The 22,935-nt window shown below is 34.5% G+C and overlaps 3 protein-coding genes across 6 annotated transcripts; all 3 read left to right on the forward strand.

Annotated features, from left to right (window-relative positions):
• The first annotated feature begins 258 nt into the window (after positions 1 to 258).
• Positions 259 to 1,994, forward strand: LOC110690425. Of its 3 annotated transcripts, none has more exons than XM_021867250.1 (2): positions 259 to 723; positions 932 to 1,994. In XM_021867250.1, exons 1-2 carry the CDS (start codon positions 375 to 377, stop codon positions 1,792 to 1,794), a joined length of 1,212 nt encoding a protein of 403 aa, XP_021722942.1. In that variant the 5' UTR covers positions 259 to 374; the 3' UTR covers positions 1,795 to 1,994. The 3 variants fall into 3 exon arrangements, with proteins under 3 accessions (XP_021722942.1, XP_021722944.1, XP_021722943.1); XM_021867252.1 differs by having other exon boundaries at positions 263 to 723; positions 1,286 to 1,994; XM_021867251.1 differs by having other exon boundaries at positions 477 to 723; positions 948 to 1,994.
• Positions 1,995 to 6,424: 4,430 nt separating this feature from the next.
• LOC110690428 (probable serine/threonine-protein kinase PBL3) lies at positions 6,425 to 9,382 on the forward strand. Its single transcript, XM_021867258.1, has 2 exons — positions 6,425 to 8,371; positions 8,494 to 9,382. The coding sequence occupies exons 1-2, from the start codon at positions 8,224 to 8,226 to the stop codon at positions 8,799 to 8,801; spliced, it is 456 nt and encodes a 151-aa protein (XP_021722950.1). The 5' UTR covers positions 6,425 to 8,223; the 3' UTR covers positions 8,802 to 9,382.
• Positions 9,383 to 12,203: 2,821 nt separating this feature from the next.
• On the forward strand, positions 12,204 to 17,633 carry LOC110690429 (probable serine/threonine-protein kinase PBL3). 2 transcript variants are annotated; one of them, XM_021867260.1, is made up of 7 exons: positions 12,204 to 12,320; positions 12,584 to 12,644; positions 14,674 to 15,026; positions 15,107 to 15,242; positions 15,817 to 15,953; positions 16,047 to 16,170; positions 16,819 to 17,633. In XM_021867260.1, exons 2-7 carry the CDS (start codon positions 12,584 to 12,586, stop codon positions 17,265 to 17,267), a joined length of 1,260 nt encoding a protein of 419 aa, XP_021722952.1. In that variant the 5' UTR covers positions 12,204 to 12,320; the 3' UTR covers positions 17,268 to 17,633. The 2 variants fall into 2 exon arrangements, with proteins under 2 accessions (XP_021722952.1, XP_021722951.1); XM_021867259.1 differs by lacking the exon at positions 12,204 to 12,320 and having other exon boundaries at positions 12,327 to 12,644.
• The last annotated feature ends 5,302 nt before the right edge of the window (positions 17,634 to 22,935 follow it).

The following is a 22,935-nucleotide window of genomic DNA, read 5'->3' on the forward strand; positions in this document are numbered from 1 at the left end:
TCAAAGAATTAGCACTCATTAGACTGTACATAATTTTCAAGGGTATGTAGACATGTATGTGACAAGTTCCTGGACAAAAACACTTTTATAAAAAAAATTCAATTTTCAAAATTTATCTTATACAAATGATAAATCTTTTCTCATGAATTTATGAAAAAGATAAACTTTGAATCTGAATATCCATCCAGTTGTTTTTTAATCGGATAAATACATTGTTCCTAGAAGCATAACTTTTCATCTCCTATAAACCGCTTAACAAAATTTGACCCCTTATAAATATCCTTCCAACCACCAAAATTACTCACAGTCAAATCAATTAAACTCTCAAACTCTCTCAACCACAAAAATTCTACAGCTTAACCAAGAGAGCACCCATGGAAGGCGAAAATCCAAACCCTAACCAAAGTGAAAACTCACCCACCAAAGAGCAAGATCCAACCTTTATACCTCCACTCGAGATGATTATTACTGAATTTCCTAACCTATCACCTCTAAAGCAAAAAACACCAAACCAAAACCCCGAGACGAAACCGAAACCTCGTCTACTGCTAGTCTTCCAAATGTCATTGATCGAATTACGGCTTGGAAGAAACGAAAGGCCGAGAAAAGTCTTAAAGAGCAGATGGAGGAAGCGAATGCACTATCTAAGGGGGAGGACACTGTCAACAAGGATAAATCCGAGGGGGAAGAAGACCAAAAGATGTTGGAAAAACAAGCTAAAAGGTATGTGGTAGGATATAAAATCGATTATTAATTGTGTAAGAAGGTGAATTTTTTGAATTTTTGAAATTGATTGCTTTTCAAGGGTGGGATGTTTTATTTTCGACTAAAGCTAAGAATTACTTGTACCCTATGGACATGGAAGAGTTTATAAAAGAATGTTAATTTGAAAATGGAGTATGTTTTAGTAGAATTAATGAAATTGAAATAGAATTTGATGCTGCTAGATTGGGAACTCTGCTACAAGTTCCATGTGAGGGATTTGAAACCTATATGAAAGGTGATGTGAGTGTGAAGGTGGAAGGTCACACTAAAACTGAAATAGTAACATTTTTAGGAGGAAAAAGTGGTGTGAGTGTTATGAACCACAATGATCTGTCTCCCTTTCACAAACTCTTGTTCAATCTTGTTAAAAAATCCCTGATCTGGAGAACACAAAATAAAAATGAATTCTGCTACCTATACATGGCCTTGATCTTTTGCATGTCTAAGAAAATCAAAATCAACTTTCCCTCTTTGATGATGCAACACCTAAAACACTGTATTGAGAAGGAAATAAAAATAGGATATGGTGCTACCCTGGCCACGATGTTCGAAGATCTAGGAGTGAAGTTAGTGGATTTCTATGGTATAATGAAGGAGAAGAGAGAGAACATAATTAATGGGGACACCTTGAGGGGATTGAGTCTTGAGGTTATGAAGGGGAGATGTGAAAAATATGAAGCAAAAAAGGATAAGGCAAAGAAAGAAAGTCCTCAACCAACGGAATCTGTTGGGAAGAGTAGAAGACTCACTACAGGAACTCAGGTCAAGACACGCCTAAGTGAACCTCTGGAAATCAGTGACAAGGATGAGGGCACTGAGGAATTGGTCTCTGAGTTGGCTAACAGGGTAATGCAGGTTGAAGGACAGCTGATGGAGATGACGGGAAAGGTGAGATCCTTGGAGAGAACTATTCAGAACCAGGAGAAGGAGTTCCAGAAGAAGCTCTCCACCATGGAGGCAAAGATGCTAAAGATGAAAGAAGACAACAAGACAACTCTTGAGCAGATTCTCAAGACTCTTGATGATTGATCAGCTTATGCTCTCTGCCCAACCTATCCCTATGCCTATTTTGAATCCCCTGCTTCTGCTTAAGGAACTTTGTTATGGTTTTTAAGACAATTTGTTTTTAAGTATTTTGAACTTGGTTTGTAATATTTTGAACTGCTCTGGATAGTTGGCTTTTGTTATAATATTCTGGAACTTTTTCTATATATGTATGCATTTCTTGTTGAGAAAATACAAGTTGATTAGTGTGAAAGTGCTAGCTTAAGAGAGCTAGCCAGCGCTGCTTCCAGGTTCCCACATTCGATGAATTGCCTGTGGGGATGTGAGTAGATGCATAAAACTTTGAAAAATCAAGTTTTTGATAATTCCAAAAGGGGGAAAAGCAGGAGCAAACATGAAAGGTGAAGTTGTTCTAGTTCTAGTTAGGGGTGAGCAAAGACCCAGGGTACCCGGTACCGGACCCGGAACCGGTTAGGATCCGCCGGGTCCGGACCCGGAACTGGTCCCACCGGTTCCGGGACCGGGTCCAAAATGTCGGACCCGGTTGTAACCGGTTCCGGGACCGGGTCCTAAAATTTCGGACCCGGTACCCACTGGGTACCCGGTTTAAACCAATTCCAGTTCCGGGTACCCGGTCCCGGATCCAGACAATCCGGGTACCCGGAACCGGAACCGAACAAAACCGAACCAAACTGAATTATAAGCCCAATCTGGCCCAAAACTAAATACCCTAGGTATATAATGAAAAAATAAAAAAACCCTAATTCCTCTAATCCTCTCACTACCTCTCACGCTCTCAGCCTTTCTCCACTCTTTCGTCCTCCCTCGTCTGACTGTCTCCTCTGAGTCTCCGACCACCGTCCAGTACACCAGGACACCAGGCGACCACCGTCAACGGTCCACCTGCTTCTCTCTCTCCTGTCTTCTCCTACTAATTAAGGTATGAAATATGCAATTTGCGAATTCAATTTGCGATTTTAATCGTTTCTCTACTTACTTGCTCTCTCCTGTCTTCTCCTACTAAAGTACTAAATACTAATCGTTGCTACTGCATGTTCAATTGTGAATTGCGATTTTAATTTGCGATTTTAACTTGCGATTTTACTTGCTACATTTTAATTTGTGAAGAATATGGCAATTGGTGATGCTAAAATTGATGAAGTGGTCGAAATACTTGAGTGATTGCTCTGTGCTGCTACTGCTGTGTTGATCTGCTGCTACTGGCCTACTGTTTTGATGTTCTGCTGGCTGCTGCTACTGTTCTGCTGTTCTGTTGCTACTGTTCTGCTGTTCTGTTGCTACTGCTTTGCTGCCTGCTGGATTGATCTATTCTGCTGGCTGCTGCTATTGTTCTGCTGTTCTGCTGGCTGTAATGTTGCTGAATGTTGATCATGTTATGTTTAACTTAAGTAGTTCTGTTAAAACTTGTTTAATTTGAGTTTGTATGGATTGATTGGTTTGATTTGATACTTTGTTAGTTTGTTATTTAAACTGAAAACTTAAGTTTGTATGATTTGGATTGGTTTGTAGACTTTGTACTTTGTATGAATTGGACTAAATTTGTTTGCTGTTATATTTGTTAATTTGCACTGCTTGCTGTGTTAGTGAGAATAGTGACTTAGTGTGTTGATTAATGAGGCCCAATTTGCAGATTAATGAGAATAGTACTTTGTGTAATGTTTATGTCTTATTAAAGTTTAATTTGTTCCTATTTCAGAACTATGAGCAATACCGACAATTCGTCAGTCCCTATGGATGATGAAAGTGAGGTTGGAAACGAGAATGCAACAACCAAATCAACCAAGGTTGGTGACAAGAGGAAGTCTGAATACTGGAACCATTTTTGGGATTTTAGAGATCCAGTAACCAAAAAAATTGTTCAAGTCAAATGCAAATATTGTGAGAAAATGCTAACAGGTAATACTAATAATGGAACTTCTTCATTAAAGAAACACCTTGGTGCATGTTCAAAATACCCTCCAAATGTAGACAAAAAGCAAAAACTCATTTCTGTTTACAAGTCTCCTGAATCTGATGCTACTATAGTCTCTAATTGGAAATTTGATGAAACTGCTTGTAGACTTGGTTTGGCAAGAATGGTTATTGTTGATGAACAACCATTTTCTATTGTTGAGCGTGAAGGTTTTAGGTATTTTTGTAGTGTTGCTGTACCTCAATTTCATATACCTTCACGTTTTACAGTTGCAAGAGATGTGAAGAATATATTTGTTTGTGAAAGTGGAAAATTAAAGAAATTAATTGGGTGTTTGAAATCGAGAGTGTCACTAACAACTGATTGTTGGACCTCCATTCAAAATTTTAATTATCTTTGTTTGACTGCTCATTTTATTGATGATAATTGGAAGTTGCATAAAAGAATTTTAAATTTTCAATTAATGGATAGTCATAAAGGTAAGGAAATTGGAAAAGTTGTGGAGGCATGTATTCTTAAATGGGAGATTGAGGATCGATTGTTTTCTTTAACTGTTGATAATGCTAGTTCAAATGATGTGGCGGTTGGATATTTGAAAACACATTTTCATGATAAACTTGTTTTGGAGGGTTCATTTTTTCATATGAGATGTGCTTGTCATGTTCTAAATTTGATTGTGAAAGATGGTTTATCTAGTGTGAAGTCTTCGATTGCTCGAATTCGTGCTGCTGTTAGATATGTGAGGAGTTCACCTTCTAGAGCTAAATTGTTTGCACACTCTTCTATGTTGGTTAAAGTTTCTTGTAAAGGTTCAGTTTGTCTTGATGTGGCAACTAGATGGAATTCTACCTTTCTCATGCTTGAAACCGCATTGAAATTTGAAAAAGCTTTTAATAGGTTTGCGGAAGATGATCCTGATTTTAGTAGGGAACTCAAGGATGGAGTACCTACACAAGAAGATTGGGTAAATGCTAAAGTGTTGTCTTTGTGTTTGAAATTATTTTATGAGTCTACAAAGAAAATGTCGGGTAGTTTATATGTTACTACAAACTTGTATTTTCACGAGGTTTTGGAGGTGTTAAGTTGTTTGATAGAATGGGAAAACTCTACAAATATGGATATTCGTATTATGGGTAGACAAATGAGGGAAAAGTTTGATAAGTATTATGGGGATCTCGGTAAAACTAATATCATGATGTTAGTTGCGGTTGTTTTAGATCCTCGATATAAGCTTAGGTTTTTGAAGTATTCTTTTAAAAAACTTTATCCTAACGACTTTGCCAAAGTCGATGTTATTTGTGACAATTTGTATGACAATGTTCAGAAGTTATTTAACCATTATGATGCTATTATTGCTTCTTCCTCTTCCAAGAATAATCGTAATATTAATGTTGCCAATGTGGATAATGGTTCTGAAAACTTGAGCTCTTCAAATAGTGAGCAAATGAAAAAGTTTTATGATGATTTTGATGAGGAAGAAAGTGATTTTATTGTTGAAAAAAGTGAATTGGATTATTATCTTGAAGAAGCTCGGGAGAGAAGGGTTGAAGGGGAAATGTTTGATATTTTGGGTTGGTGGAAAGAAAAAAGTGACAAATACAAAGTATTGTCAACATTGGCTAAGGACATTTTGGCTATACCAATTTCTACGGTTTCTAGTGAATCCGCATTTAGTACATCGGGTCGCATACTTGATCAATTTCGTAGTAGTTTGGGGCCAAATATGGTGGAAGCTTTAGTTTGTACTCAAGATTGGTTAAGGGCGTCAAATGTATGCATTGATATTGAGCGCTTCCTTGAGGATGTTCAAAAATATGAAGAAGGTAATACACTAATACTTCTATTATTTTGTATATTTATCTATTTTATTTCTCTAAGTTTATTACTTATATTGTTTACTGTTTTTTTTAGAATTGGATGGTAGTGACACTGGCATCACACAAGTTAATGAATTTGTTGGAAATAATTGATGTGACAAAGGTTTGTATAATTGTATTCTTAATTATATTGTATGAAAAGATATCAAATGACAAATATTCTAAGGACATTTTGGCTTTTGTTTATAGGGAATTTGTGCTTCCTTGTTGGCTGCTGCCTCTTTGCTTTGTTGTCTGCTGTATGCTGTCTTTCTCCGTTGCTTAGATGGTTGCTGACTTGCTGCTGGTCTTGTTGCTGGCTGATGGTGTGCTCAGCTGCTGCCTGCTGATGGTGTGCTCAGCTGCTGCCTGTTGCTGCCCTTCCTTTTCTTCCCTTTTTTTTTCTGAACTTTTATTTAAGTAGTTGTTTTGGTTATGTTTGGATGTTTGGACTTTGCAGCATTGTTGAAGTTTGTTGTACTGATATTTTAGGTTGTTGAATTGGTACTTTTTGGCTTATTAGTTTGTAATATTTGTATTTTGAAATATTTGTATTTTGCTAGCCTCCAAAACTAATTTAGGGATATTATTATGTTAATATAACTAGCCTGCAAAATTCCATTATATATAATAATATATTATATAACAATTATAAAGAAAAAAACAGTATTTTACTACGTTGAATAATACCGGGTACCCGGTCTTGGAACCGGTTCCTACCGGGTCCGGGACCAGTTCCAAAAAATTTGGATCCGGTATTAACCGGTTCCGGGACCAGTTCCAATTCTTGGGACCCGGTTATAACCGGTTCCGGATCCGGGTATTACAAATATGACCGGGTACCCGGTCTTGCTCACCCCTAGTTCTAGTTAAGTAAGTAACAAAGGTTTCTTTTCTCTAAAATTTTTATTTGCTTTCTGTTAGTTAGTTTGTTTTTCATTCTGTTTTTGTTATTCTGTCATTTATTTTTGTTCTGTTTCTTTACTTAAATTATATGAAAAAAATAAAATTTGAAAAATAAAAAATTAACCTTCCGTTCCTTTACTTGTTATCCTTAGAAGTTTGCTCAGTTTGTCATCATCAAAAAGGGGGAAATTGTTGACCCTTATGAGGTTTTGATGATGATGTTAAGAATTGAGCAAACTTCCATCTAATAAGGATTGTCTAGTGTTGTGATGTTTGCAGTTTCAGTAGGCTCTGGGAGTTGAAGTAGGAACTGAAACAAAGGAACTTTAGAAGATCCATGAGGACAAGTAAAGACAGAAGAAGAGTTCCAGCAATGGAACTTCCTGAAGTTCTTCATAGGAACTTCAAACGGATTGTAACGACCTGGTTCCGGTGTAATGCTGGGGCAAACCTCAACAATCAAGAGTCAGTGTAGAGCTTGAGATATCAACCGAAAAATATGGACTTCATAACTTATAGTTGTAAAAGATAAGTTTGTTTTATAGGTTGATGTAAACATGTAAATGATTGTTATGCATGGAACTTATTAGAAATCTGATAAAACTTGGCAAGCTCATCAATTCATAAAAGATAACTACAGTTTTTATGAAAAAGTATTTATTTGATTTTATCTTCTAAAATTTGATTTAACTCGGTTTTATCTTTTTCATAAAATTCTATCTTTTAACCAAAACGAATTGATAAAATTGGTTTTCAAAGAAGGCGAGATTAAATTTGTTTTGATTTTGGTTTTAGAGAGATAAGGTTAGATTTTTGTTTAACTTATCATATTTGCGAAAACCCTAATTCGTGAGCTGAGAAACTTCTATAAATATAGAAGGAATTCAGTGAAGCAAAATGAGAGTTTTGAGCGTGAAAACCACTTAGTGCTTAAGAGTAAGTTTGCCAAAGGTTTAAGCTTTATCATTTTGATTTTAGGTTTCATGTGTAGCTTTCCATTTATGTGTTAAGAGTGAGTCTTTGTGTTGTAATTGGTTTTGGGGTGAGATTGTGAATTCTCTACAAATTCACGCGTGTGTGTATGAGTTTGAATTCTCTAAAATTCAAGTGGTAGTTGTGAGTGCACAGTGAGTGAAAGGAACCTGAGAAGTGTCTTGGGTCCAGTGAAAGGAACCTGAGAGGTGTCTTGGGTCACCTAAGAAGTGTCCTGGGTTAAAGGGAAAAAAGGTACCTAGGAAGTGTCTAAGGTCTGGTAGGAGGTGTCCTATCAAGTGGCAAGTGTGTGTGGTGGAACTTGCAAAGCAAAGGTCTGTGTAATAGGTTGTACTAGGAGAGTTGCCTATTATAGTGGAATTTGTTTATAAGTCCCAATAGGGTCGAGGTTTTATTTCCAGTTAGGCACTGGATGGTTTCCTCGTAAAACTTGCTGTGTTCTTTAAGTTCCTTTTACGTTTTGTTTTTAATTTTCGCATAAGTTTCATGATTGGAACCTACTACTATTCACCCCCCCCTCTTGTAGTAGTTCATCTAAAGTAACACGGCGACATACACCCAACTAACGAGAATGTCCCTGTTTCTCGTAGTATGACATTTTCGTAAATAAACCCACAAATGTATTCAACTTTATTCAATTGTGGAGCCCACAATAATAAAAAAAAAAGTTATTGATTTATTCACGAAAATGCCCTTATGAGAAATAAATTTCATTTCTCAATATGAGAAACAGGGTGTACTCTTGTCATTGATTTATTGTGATAGATGTTTCTTAATATATCTGATCTCTTGTTTTTATATATTTGCAGGATTTTAATGCAAAGTTATCAACATATGTGTCAACGTACTCAGGTCATAGACATTCAGAGTTATGCAACACAGGGTTACGCAGCACCAGAGTTTGTAAATACAGGTTTGAAAATGCCAATAACAAACGTTTACAAAATTAATTATACATCCGAGTACACCTAGAGTTAGATAGCTTGTAATCATCCATATTAACCAGTTGGCTTATTTATTTGTGTTATGGAGCAGGTAGCATTTCAGCAAAGAGCGATGTTTACAGTTATGGGATTTTGTTACTTGTACTGTTAACTAGACGACCTGCACTTAAAAGTACATTGATGGGAGAGGAAGCAGTGGTGGATTGGATAAAGGCGTTCCGGGAAAAGTTACTGCAGATGATGGATCCTAGACTAAAAGGCCAATACCCGAAAAAGGCCGCATTCACAGTTGCTACACTCGCCTTACAGTGTACACTTGTTCAAGCAAGTTCCAGGCCTGAAATGTCAGATGTCTTACAGAAACTAAAAAAAGCTGTAAGACCTTCAAAATGCATATAAAGTTCCAAAAATGCAAGCAACACAAACAACTCATTCATTCCCCGGCCTTGGCATCCTCATTGTAATCGATCTCATCGAAAATCTATTTGTGTTTGTTGATCATATTATATAGATTTCAATTCAATTTTTGATGGTTTATCGTCTCTGTAGAAGACTCCCTTCAACTAGTGTCATCACTTGCCTTAACTGATACCTAGTATATTTTGTCTTCTCCATTATGTCATTTTGCTACATCAGTGAAAAATTTACACACCTTTGCTTACTATGGTTTTGACAATTTGCTGATAGTTTTGCATTGCCTCTCTGTTTCAGCGTTGGAGTTGGAGGAGGAGGGGGGAGGGGTTTCATCATCGCCTGCCATTGAAGGAGGAGGACGACTATGATGGAGGTGGTGGACGGCTAGGTGGAAGCTTCTAGGATCGTTAGGGTTTTGTGAGAAAAGAAAAGAGAGAAAAGCCTATTAGGAATCTGATACCATGTAGAATAGTGTAATTCTCCTTATCGGAGGCATTCTCATTAATTCAATATATATAGGATTTACAACCTAGTCATGAGAAACCTAATTACACAAGATATATCTTTACAGAATATTAACAAGATAATATTAACCTATTATCTAACAAGTCTTGAATTCTAATTACGCATTATGCTACTAGGACTTTTCATTCTCTGTCTTCTATGTAGGTACTTAGGGCCTGTTCTCATACGTTTATTTTCAGTTCAGTTGAGTTCAGTCTATGAGAACAGACCCTTATTATGTCTGATTATGCAAGTGTATGTAGGACACTTTGATCATTTTGGACCAAAAGTATAGATAATTTTCACAAAATAGTCGAGTCTGACACTCTGACACATATTTGGCTTAAAAATTGTTGTTACACATGTATGTTCATAAAGTTGTTGTTACATCCAATTCTAATTATGAAATTATGAGCATCTTTGAGTTGGAAAAATGGGGAGTATAACTTTAATGATGGCTTTCAAGCTTGGACTTTTGGTAATGTTTTTCTAATAAAAGTGTTTAAAAAGTCCAACACCATAAAGTCCACAATGTTTGCGAGGACTCGTAACCGTACTTGCAGTAGTATGAAAGTAATTGAACAAGGACGTTGATCATATTTTGAATATTTGTATTGAATTAAATTTACCAGTAATTTCTAACGCATTGAGTTTTTTCATGTTTACCATACTTTTTTTTTCCTCTCTCTTTTGAATATGTATAATATATTATATATATATTGGTTGGTAACTGGTAGGAACAAGGCACCTAGTGCCTCTAGACTCTAGTGAGATTTGATCCCACAACCTTTTAATTGTACAATAATATATAAAGTATAAGCTTTTTACATTACGTGATTATGATCTAATGCATTAAATAATGAAAATTGATCCAAAATCCTCTAAAATTGGGAAAAAAGCTCTAATCACTTGGACCATCCCTCATTTTTCATATTAGCTAATAATATAAAATAATGGTAATTAATATTTAAAATAACTTGACCAATAATACATGTTTACATGAAGGGGCGCCGGGGCGGTAGTGGGGTATGTTCTTTAATACTTGGTACTAAAGGGTGTTATTACTTCGTAGTAGACAAAGACTTATAAAAATACCTTTTGGACCAATTCATTTGACATATAAATAAAGTGCACGTACAACATACGAGTCGAATATTTAAGAATTAGGAGACATTTTCTCCTTTTTTTCTAGTTAAACTATGCCAATAAAAAGCAACTCAAGTTAATATAAAAGATTAAAAGGACTATGAAATGGATCATAGTTACTCGGTAAAGTCTCCGATTAAAAAAGTATAGTGTTTCCAATGTCATAGTTTGACTTTTTAGATGTAAACCCAAAATTTCAAATTATGTACTCCATAGTAACTTATTGTGTTTTGAGGCTTAATTAACAATTACTTTGCTAGTATCAACAAATAATTAGCGTTTCTTGTAGGTGAAAGTTAATGACATGCATTAATATAACTCGTTTGGTAATCGATAATCCGTAGTAATGAGAAATGAAGCCTCGTTCGAGCAAAAGAATAAGACTTTGGAATTTTGGATTGTATGTAAATTTGGAAATAAAATTTTGTTCTTTTCAATGATTATATACAAAGATCGATAACACCTAGTTTATTTATTTTTCTTTATATCCCTATGTAATACCACCTCCCAATTGATAATGGATAGTAATGGAAAACTCGAAGAAAAACACAAGCTTGTTGGAGGATGAGATTGTTTTCTCATGAAGGTTATATAGGTTTTTTTTCCACACGGACTAAATTACACTTATAATTCATTTAAGTCATCACACAATTTATAATCTATCGACTACCACAAGGTGTGATAGCTAATAACATGTTATAGTCGAAAAAATAAATAAAAACATGTTCTATTCACTTGATTTTAATTTATCAAAACGAATTTAAATTAAGTTGTATGAATTTTAGTAGTGCTTATATTAATCTTAAATTTAATCGTTATCAACTAAATAAATTTTGTGAATGCACAAAATACGTATCATTTATGTATTCTACATACATCTTCACATAGTCACACTCACTAAATTTAATCCCACTTACATTTCCTCTCATGGACTCTAGGGAAAACAATAAAATATATCCCTAGGTCTAAAGGTAGATAAAAGATGCAAACAAAACCATTGTATGAAATTGACTGCAATCTAGGAAGACATAACAATATCTAGGACTAGTAAAACAAAGCATTTTTTTCAACACAAAGGAGGGTGCAATACTCACGGAAGTGCCTAATCCAATTCCATGAATTGTTTCTCGTGTGAATGACTTATGTGACTATGTCTATGTGTGTTGGTGTGAACTGTGAAGTTGTGAACATACAAATAGAGGTGTCAAAAGCACACCCGACCCGACCCGATCTGAAATAGATCCAAAAAACATCTGATTCAGATTTGGACTCACGTGGACATAATAAATTAGTATAACTCAACTTTAAAAATTTACCCGATCTGACCGGACCATATCAGACTCGATCCGATTATCTGAATTGACACCCCTACATACAATAGAGAACACAAACATTAACAAATTATTAAGTAAATAATTTAAAGCTCGAATAATTCACTAGTCAAGTTGGGTCATTAGTATGAGAATTGTTTACCTTAACTAATTGGTTTCGTGCTCAAGCATCTAGAGCATGATAATTTTTAATGAAAGATGGGAGTTGTTTCACCTTAACTAATTAGTTTCATGGTTAAGCATCTAGAATACAACAATGTTTATGGGACGATGAAAAGTATTTTTTCTTTAATCAATTATTTCGTGTTCAAGCATCTAGTATACAACAACATTTATCAGTAAATACAAAAACTTTCACTTATTATAAGGCTTAATTTCGGCTTAAAATTAGAATTAATCAGAGTGTAACAGTTTAACAGACTTTTGATTATCGGGTAACGTACCCCCATAAGGAAGACTTTTTTGATAAAAGAGAATTGCAGTGCGACTTCCAGGCACCCTCTAAAGACCTTCCTCTTTCTTTGTAATCATTTGAATTTTTTTTTTTTTATTCCTCTCATTTTTATTTTATTTTGCTTTCTCTTTCTTCTTCTCTTTTCTTAGCTTCACCTTCCTAGGAAACTTGTCAATTTCCCATGTGTTAATACTTTAATTTCTCTCAATTCCTTTCATACTTAATTGGGTTTTTTTTGTTTAATTTTGTTCTTGCTATAATTAGTAGCTTTGTGATCTTGGTTCAATTCCCTCTGTTTTTTTTTTTGGTTGCTGATTTGGTGCAAAACTCAGATGGGTAATTGCTTTGGTTCTTCTGCACAAGTGGATAATTTCAACTCTAATCCTACTTCTGGTATGCTTTAATTTTCTGCTGTTAATTGCATTTCTATTTTCTATATTTGGGTTTTTGATTAAATTTAGAATCTTGTTTACTTACTATGTATGGTAAATTAGTTTCTGATATTAATTAATTGCTTATTATAATCTTGCTTTTTTTCTTTATTGCTCTATTAAATGTTTGAAGATATTTATTTAGGGTGTGGAATTTTCATGTTTGATTTTGATGGTTTGTTTTGCTTTGAAAATGGGTGACTTTAAATTTTAGGGATAGAATTCAATAACCCAGATTTAGTCATTAGATTGGCACCTTCCTGTTGATTTTTCCAGAAAAATTGTTATGTATTTTGCTCTTGAAGTCCTCCTAGTTGAAGCAGGTGTCCAATCCGAACCGAAGACGGGTTTTTGGGGTTAGCTCATCCTTGCGGGATCATTACGCTTAGTTACCAACTTGATATAATTCCACCCTTAATTACCAATAATAGTGTTCACTTTGTGATGAATCATGATTGATTGTTGAGAAGGTGGTTATTGTTTCGGGGACTCGTTGACTATATGTTATGGTGTTGTTCTTGAACTTTAAGTAATCTATATCTTAATAGTTGTTGGAACTTTGGAGATTGTTTTTCATACCAAATCATTTGGTCAAAAGTTAATAAGAGTAATGAAAATCCGGTAATGATTGTGCAATAAGTATGATTTTTACTATCGAGTGTAGAATAATTGCTAGGGGTTTAATCTCAGTACTTTGTTAGAGTATGTTCATCGTTTTCCTCTAAGGCAATGGCCTGGCTTTGCATTCAAGTATTGGTTGGTTTATTTTGCTTCTTTGACCTTTTCACTAGCCGTATAAAGTAGCTGATGTCATCAGATGTTTTTTAAGATGTTTGGTAAATTCAGGCATTGTTTGGGTACTTTGATGATGCTTCGATGCTATGAGGTCAATTGAAATACAATTTTCCTATTATATACTTGCTGCTCGACCTTGTTAATTGATTTAAAACTAAGAAAAAAGGCTGGAAAATAATAATGTACCAAATAAGGTCGATGATGATCAACTGTATTGCTTGATGTTTAGATGCTACCACTGCAATGCGCATTCCTGCTGTTAAGGTGTTAACTGGCTTAAATTCTGGTTTGTTGCCTAACTTTCATCCAGGAATATGTAGTTTTCAGAAATTTGTTCGTTGTAAATTTCATGCTTTGTATAGTTCTGACCTAGGCTTTTGATGTTTTCTTGTATTGGTCTTTGAGTTCTGTGCCCGCCTGTCTAATGCAAACCGTTGTCTTAAGTAAGGGACTGTGATACAAACATATACATCAATCTTAAGGCGGCATTATGAAATTATCTCTATGTTTAGATATAGTTGTTACGTTGTCCAATCCTATAATAATTAAGGATCTAACATAAATTCATTCAGATACCAGTTATATTAGTTCTGTTTCCTCATCCTCTCTCCTTTATTTCCAATAGGGGTGTACGGGTGTCATAGATTATTCAGTGATTGTCCATTGCTTTTACTCTGTTACGAAACACAAAAAGTTTAGGGAAAAATCATGTGTTATATTTCATTCATCACACAATTTATATATGGTACAAAGAGACTCCTGACGCCCTAATGTAAACCATAAGCTACTTGTTTAACAAATTGTGCTTTGCCAAGAGCCTTCTTAAAAATTTCTTCTTGCTGAAATCCGTTGAACATAAGAAAGAGAGACTACAATGTCCTACTCTAAAGCAGAAGCTACATGTTAACAAATTAGGAAACACAATCAATCATCTATCGTAACAAAACATGACAATGTCTCACTCATCCCAAGATAACATATTCGAATATTATATCAAGTGGAAGGAGTAAATGTCTTTAGAAAAGATGAATTTTGATACCAACAACCATTAATTTGAGGAGCAATGAAGCTTACTTTGAAAGTTTTCATCAAATTTGTATAAATCATCATGGAGCTTTAGTTTTGCTTCTCTCTCTTTTTCCCCATATATCTACGTAGTATTTTAAAATTTGATGCTAAGTTTTTTTTTTTTTCAGCCTCAGGAGCCTCAAAAGTTGGTAGTGGTGGAGGGATAAGTCACTCTTCAAACTTGTCTAGTTCGGTTGTCTCAGCTCCAAGTGTCAAAAGTATCAATCAAAGTCTTCCAACTCCAAGATCTGAAGATGAAATATTGTCATCTCCTGGTTTGAAGGCCTTCTCCTTCAACGACCTTAAGACTGCCACCAAAAGTTTCCGTTCTGATAGCCTAATTGGAGAAGGTGGTTTTGGTTATGTTTTCAAGGGGTGGATTGATGAGCATACTCTCTGTCCTTCAAGACCTGGATCTGGAATGGTTGTTGCAGTCAAGAAGCTTAAACCTGATGGTTTCCAGGGTCACAAAGAGTGGTTGGTAAGTTTCTGCATCTTTAACATTTGTTCACTTCTCACTGGAACTCCTTAGCCTGTTTCCTTATAGCTGATTTAATGCAGACAGAAGTAAATTATCTTGGCCAACTACATCATGCTAATCTGGTGAAGCTTATTGGGTATTGCGTTGAAGGTGAAAATCGGCTTTTGGTATACGAATTTTTGCCCAAGGGAAGCCTAGAAAATCATCTGTTTAGACGTAAGTAACTCTAGTTGGGTGATAGTTTTTTTTTTTTATTATAGATATGCATACGAAGATTCAAGAATTATTTCTGTTAATTTCCTTGGTAATTTACCCCGATTACTTCAGAAACAACTCCTATGCAGATTTTGTAATCCATTGAGATTGACTAGTAATTTAGGTTTTTTCTTTGGTGTGTTTGGATTACTCATTACATTTAGCTGACACGCATGTGCTGATTTTAATACCTATATGGCTAAATTAAATGTTCTTTTTTTTTTTTTTGACACACAATTCAATGTTCTTAGCCTATCATAGTTTCTATTGGATTTATGATCAACTTTGCATATGCTATTTTTGCTCTGCATCTTATTTAGCATTGTCTTTTGAGTCCATTCTTTAGGTTGGTTGCTGGTTCAGTAATTTTTTGCATTAGGTTACTTCATGTCTTCATGTTTCTGTTGCTCCACTTGCATGTTGGTTCTAGACGTCTAGTCATATAATTCTTATCAAAGTAAATCCCTATAAAATTTTAGTGTTATATTTGCTTTTTCGAAGTATGGGTAATCTGATGGAAACTTATAATTTGCAGGGGGTCCTCAGCCAGTCTCCTGGGGAACAAGGATTAAAGTGGCAATCGGTGCTGCTGAAGGACTCTCTTTCCTTCATGACGCTGAATCGCAAGTCATTTATCGTGATTTCAAGGCATCAAATATCTTGCTAGATGCTGTATGTTCAGACTTCGGCATTTATATTGTGTTATCTGACTTATCACCTTACATACGATAAGCAGTTTTCTGATATCTCTTTTCACCTTTGCAGGATTTTAATGCGAAGCTATCAGATTTTGGGTTGGCAAAAGCAGGGCCCACAGGAGATCGTACTCATGTGTCAACTCAGGTCATGGGAACTCAGGGTTATGCAGCGCCAGAATATGTAGCTACAGGTTCGGTAGTTACCTATTTAATCTCAAGATTGTCTTTCCTTATTGTCTGATAATCATTAAAAGTAACTTATCCAGATCACTCCTTGTTTATGCCACTTTGCATAACACAACTCCTTATTTCGGGCTTTTCGGCTTTTCTTTTGAGATTTTTGACCAGCCACATTTTTTTACACAACTTGCCAAACATCAGCCTTTAGGTGTTTAAAATCTGGTTCGATAACCAAGTGTGTCTAAGTCTCCTTTTCACCACCAATAAGAATTACGGAAAATACTGAGGTCTGGTGTGGAAAAGAACTTAAATTGATGCTGGAGTATGTTTGGATATCCTACTGTTGCCAGAATAATGTAAATACTCATCTGGTTAAAGGGGATGTCATAAGATACCTCTTTGACTAATTGGCTGTTAAATAACTCTTAATAGACGAAAAGGCCCTGTATCATCAAGTGAAAGTTGGGAAAGAGGGATGTACATGTCGTTTTCAGCAAAAGGAGTTGGTGTGAGCTACATAGTTAAACTTAAATTTCTTATTTTATTTTATTATTATAAAATTTTAAAAATAATTAGCTGTTGGCAAATCCTTGCTATGTAACTGTTTATATTGACAGTTTTGCATAACTTAATACTAATCATATGGCTTCTTTCACTAGGTCGCCTTTCAGCAAAGAGTGATGTCTATAGTTATGGGGTTGTGTTGCTTGAACTTTTAACTGGACGTCGTGCACTTGACAAATCAAGAGTTGGTGCAGAGCAGAGTCTGGTAGATTGGGCAAAGCCATATTTAGGGGACCGAAGAAAGTTATTCCGAATTATGGATACCAAACTGGAAGGCCAATATCCCCAAAAAGCCGCTTTCACAGTTGCTTCACTTGCTTTACGATGTCTGAATCCTGAACCAAGATCAAGGCCTAAAATGTCAGAGGTCTTAGAGGAACTCAAGAAGCTGCAAGACTTCAAAAATGCAAGTAAAAGCTCCCTCGGTGGCAAAAACATTTCCAGCCCCATGAGGTCTCCAATGAAAATCCATCATTCTCCCATGCATTATACCCCTTCGGCATCCCCATTGTCATCTTATCGACAATCTCCCCGTGCTCGCTGATTATGGGGAGATTGCACTTCAGTGTTTGTTGGTGTATCTTTACCTTAAAATGTAGTATGTAAATATTGGTGGTACATCCTCGTCAAAGGCAGCCTAAAGCTTAGGTAATGTTTTACTGTCACCTGCCCTTTTTTTTTTTTTTTTTTTTTTTTTTTTTTTTTTTCTGACTTGGTCTAGAAAGAAAGTTTTGTATTTTTTTTTTTTTTAAAATCTCTTAATATTTTTGGGGTGGTGCCAGTTCTCTGTTGTATGTATTTATGAAATTCGCCATGTATTTAGGAGTATGCTTCTAGAATGCATCTTTTGTATCCAAAAAAAAAAAAAAAAAACTATATTGAGTGAAATGCTAGATTTCCATCTTTATCATTGTATCTTTTTATTCATTTATGTGCAGCAAAGATCAATACGGAATATCTTACAAACTTTGCGGTATTTTCTTAGGAGTAATTTGAGTAGAGAATCATCTGAACCTATCTGCATCTGTAGGCTAGATTAGAGAGGCATTTCGTGAAAGGGAACGATTAAGCTGCAGAAGTGAGCAAGGTATTTGCTGTAAAGGTCCGTTTGCTGAAGTACTGCAGCTTAGATTTGCAATATGGCAGTATTAAATGTCTGGGCTATAATATCAGCAGTATGCCAAAGTAACCTTCACTGAGGCAGCAGTTTTGGAAGATACTCTACCAAATTTCAATACCTTTTATGTACATTATCACGTCAATAATGGCTGCCACTCGACGATGAACAAAGAAACTAATCTGGAGTATGGTCACAGAACCTTACTATGCACTCCTATAGCTGACATGATCTCTGATAGATTAACTGCTGGCAACGCTTGCCCTGGCTGCGAACTGAAATTAAGGCCTAAACTGCCGGATTCCTTAGAGGAATCCGAGAAGCTTAAAAGTGTACTTAGCTATGTTAAATCAAGTTACAAGTTTTTCTCAGGGCAATGTTGAGGTTGGAAGGAAACAAGACCAATCCACCTTAAAATTTTTAATCAGCAGTATGGCAAGTAGTCAAGTGCCATCATCTTTAAAACCTTGAACACAGACTGTGCTATGCCTTTTATAAACAGTATGAGCCTTTGGGTTAGGATTTAGACTGGAAGTCGTGGACCGGGCTAGAAAATAAGTCTAGGCTATGCTAAAATTTTAAGAGTCTTTCGGTACCAGGACACATGCACCCTATAATATGGCCTCGATCACTTTGTGCCATCCGCTTATGTGCTCGGTCCAAATTACTTGGCTTAAACCAGCCCTAATCAGAAACAAGCAGCAAATATCCGATTTCTTGCAGTGCATTTAACAAAAAACGAATCAAATCTACAACTAATTAACACTTCTTAAAGTAAATTCAACAAATAATATATCAATTATATAACAAATTAGAGGTGAGATTTGGTAAAATGCATTAAAATTGCATCCAATATAATTCAGTTTCTTTTTTGGAATATTCCCATGAACAATTTTATGTATAAAAACAAAATTTGAACCTGGTCATGTGCATGTCCTTGTGCCAGGTTAGACTTGTCAGAAGGTGCCCAGATTCTGCATTTAGTGCCTGACTTAACCATTCTGCCTTTTCTTATCCAAACTGCACAAAATTTTGTTTTTGTTTTTTTTTTTTTGTTTTTGTTTTTTATATTTTATTTATTTATTTTTGAATTGTTAGCTTATATAGTTACATTAACATTTTTTTTTAGAAAATATATAGTTATATTAACATGTTCACATAAAAAAATTGTTTTTATTTTCTTATCATAATTGCTGTTATTGTAATACATTCATCCATTAGACCATTACAATCTTGTGTAGTTGCGTTACTAAAAATTGTCATACGACGGCTGTTAAGAAAGATTATGGTTTTCATTTTCATTACAAAGGGAGACTAAAATGTAACTTCAGTATTTCCCCATTGTTTTCTTAGGAGTCTTAAATGGAAAACAACTAAATATGTTGCATTCCGAAATTTGAAGTAATTCATTATACGTCATAATAGTATGATGTTACCTGAGAAAATCTTCTTTAGATGTTACCTTCTGTTTTGTAAATCACATTTACAAGTAGTATACAAAAATGGATTTGGAACCCAAAGAACGCGATAGCAGAGGAAACACAGAAGGATATGAGTAGATTAAAGCCGCATTGGCTTATATAATATAGATGCAGAATAAAAGAATGAAGCTTAGTAGCCGAAATTTAAACCAAAATGCCATTGCATTTCTCAACATTGTCACAGTTTTTGCACATTTCACTTCACATTAATCTTATACCGGTGTGTTTTTGGAAGAAAAATAAAATTAAAAAAATTGAATAATCGGAAATCAAATGAACCCGGGAGTTCCCCCAAACGCTTCAGTAGGGAGTCGAAAAAACGTTTCCCTAATGAAGTGTTCAGAGGAACTCTAGGGAACATCTAATGTGTTAGTATAATTTAACAATACATGATAGATGATACTTAACATAGTCATGCTATTTATAGCAAGTTGGTAAGAAACATATTCTGGTTGTCACATTTTTTTTGAGAAGTATTAGAACCTAGTCGTGTTCTTGGGCTAAATTACACATATCATAATACAGAACATCTAACAGATCTATACAACTCCTGATTATGTAATGGGTCAATATTCCATGTTCAACTTTTTTTTTTGGATTATTTATGCTTCTGATATCTGTCTTTTTTTAATACTTCTTTCTTTATCTTTTGCATTTTCTTACACATGCTTATATCTCCCACATGCCTATATCTAATACTGAGTACTTATCTTACTTTTTGTTGGTTAATCATAGATTCATAAGTGTATCCAAATATTATACTCTTTCCGTTCAGGAAAGTTTGATTTGGTTTTTGGACCGTCTTCTATGTGCATATTAATACATGGATATTGAAAAATATAACTAGTCAATGTCCCAGTCATGTTCGGAATTTTAAATTAATACATGGGTAAATAAATTGAAATTAATCCAATATATATTGGTCATCAATTGACATATTTTCTTAAAAAATTAGCATCCAAAAATACTTTATACTCATGTATACTACAATACCTTTAATTTTCCGTTCACTTTTAGGTGCTACTATTCAAATGCTTACAGTTTTTGGTGATTTACATGTATGAAAATATAAACGGTGCCAAATTATATTTTCATAATATCTCATATTTATAATTTATACTCCTTCTGTTCCTATAAAGTGGTTATGTTTTGATGTTTGGCACTGTTTTGAAAATGAGAGAATCTTCTAATTTATCCCAATATAAAAAAGAAATATATCATGTGGCGTCTTGTTTAGTTAGTCTCAACGAGTACTTTATCAATATTCAACTGTACTCCCATAGTTTCACCGTCCCTAAATTACATTTCTACTTTTCTCTATTATGTGATGAATAAATGGTAGAAGTAGGAATGTAATTTAGGAATGGAGGGAGTATGCAATAAGAATAATATATAAATCGAGATGAATATAATTATTTTGGGATAACTACTAATAATAATACGAAGTATCTATTACGAATATAATTTAGGCACGTCGAATAAACGTGCCTTACAAGACTTATTGTAGAAGTGATACTAATTTGGGAAAAATGCAGATCATACGTACTCATTCCGTCCTCTTTTAATAGTCTTTTATGGGCAATTTTTACGGAAATTAATAAACACAAATAAGAATAGTTAAAGTATATTGAAAAAGTAAATTGACATTGAGTATGCAAAAAAGTAGAGAGAAAAAGTAATAAAAGTACATGGGAAAACAAAATTTACATGGGAAATTTAAATTTTTGCACAAGTATTGTTGCAATCGGGGAGAATTTTGGTAAAAAATTAATATTAATGGTTGTTGGAAAAAGCCAATGGGGTGAACATTTTGGGACTAAAATTTACCCATAAAGGACTATCAAAAGGGGATGGAGAGAGTAGTATATATGAAATTAGTAGACCTCTCATATACTATAAATCTATATGTATACTTTATTATATATTAAAAAATGTTCCTAAAACGTTTATATGTCACATAAATAATTTGCACCACATTGCGCCACGTCATTAGTTAACAATCATTATGACATGTCACATCTAGCATTGCAACATTTATTCCATGTCATTAATAATAAGAAAAAAAATTCCCACAAGGTTTGAACATTGTATCCACCTTACCATCTTAGCCAAGGCCAATTAATGTTCTTTATATACACAGAAATAAATATATGTATAAGTAAACACAAAAGAAATAATTATATAGCTTGAAAAAAAAATGAATAAAGAGGAATAGCCTTAACAATTCCAAGACAATAAATATAATATCTTTAACAATGGGATTTTGGGTTACATTTTGTTTTAAAGTATTAATCCGGTGCAACGCTCGGGGTACACACTAGTTTATAGACTAAGGGTCTGTTCTCATACGTTGAAATTCAGTTCTGTTCAGTTCAGTTCAGCTCCTAATTTCCTTCTCTTATAAAATATTCATTTCATTTCAGTTCAGTCCAGTTCAGCTCAGCTCAGTTCAGCTGAGTTCAGTCAATGAGAATTCCTTCTCTTATAAAATATTCATTTCAGTTCAGTTTAGTTCAGCTCAGTTTAGCTGAGTTCAGTCAATGAGAACAGACCCTAATTTAAGAAACGAGGAATGGAGCCAATACAAATTATTACTAACTAGCAGAGAATATAATGAATTACATTTGAATAAATTTTTTGTCTCAAAAAAATATAGTTGAACAATCAAATTTTATCATTAACTCGATTTTTTTGACGGCAATCCATAAAATCTTGTCACTTTTTTTTTGACACGCTTGTTACATTGACATGCCAACGTCTAAACCTTTGCTAGAAAAATGTATTTATAGTTTGTATAAATAAAACTTATGAAGGGGCTTTCGTTAACTCGTTACATCTGATATATATATGATCCATCTTCCATGTCAATCATCTCTACTGCAAAACTAGCCGAAGGTTTATCAAGCATTAATACATTGCGTTACACACACAAATTAAAACAAGTCCTTTGCGTGCTCAAATAATATACTTCGTATAATCGTATATAATTATAATGATAAGACGAAGATAATGAATTAATGATAGACAATGTAATCTTACATGCATCAAATGAACCTGGGAGTTCCCCCAAACACTTCAGTAAGAGTTAATTGCCAGTATAATCCGACCCCTTAATGAAGTGTTCGGAGGAATTCTGAGGAACACTTGATACGTTACCAACCTAAGGCATTACTTGTTTACATATTATGTTGATTTCTCTTAGCTCGTATCATGTCTAGCTATTTATAACAAGCAATTTTCTCCTACGCCTTTTGAAGTAATTTTCGACATCAATGGTATCCGGCTATGCATCAAGCCAAGAGGCTCTCAGTATAGTTGAACCTAGCCGCAACTGTTGGCAAGGTTATGTACGTATGTGTATTTAGTGCAAAACTGCAAATTGTCCTAGCTTTTTTCTTTTTTGTTGTGTCATTTTCGCTTCTATTTTAAGATTCGCTTCTTTATGTCTTCAATTTTTCATGCATGTTGAACATCACTTTGGGTTTGAGACATGCATGGGACGCTTTCTACAAATATAAATGAAACTTTTGCCTTTTCTATTATATCTCGGCTTCACCAAAAATAAATAAATTATATCGATATATTATTAGATTTGTCTCCATGAGTAATTTAAG

This window comes from Chenopodium quinoa, unplaced genomic scaffold, assembly GCF_001683475.1.
Source record: "Chenopodium quinoa cultivar QQ74 unplaced genomic scaffold, ASM168347v1, whole genome shotgun sequence".
Taxonomy (NCBI): domain Eukaryota; kingdom Viridiplantae; phylum Streptophyta; class Magnoliopsida; order Caryophyllales; family Amaranthaceae; genus Chenopodium; species Chenopodium quinoa.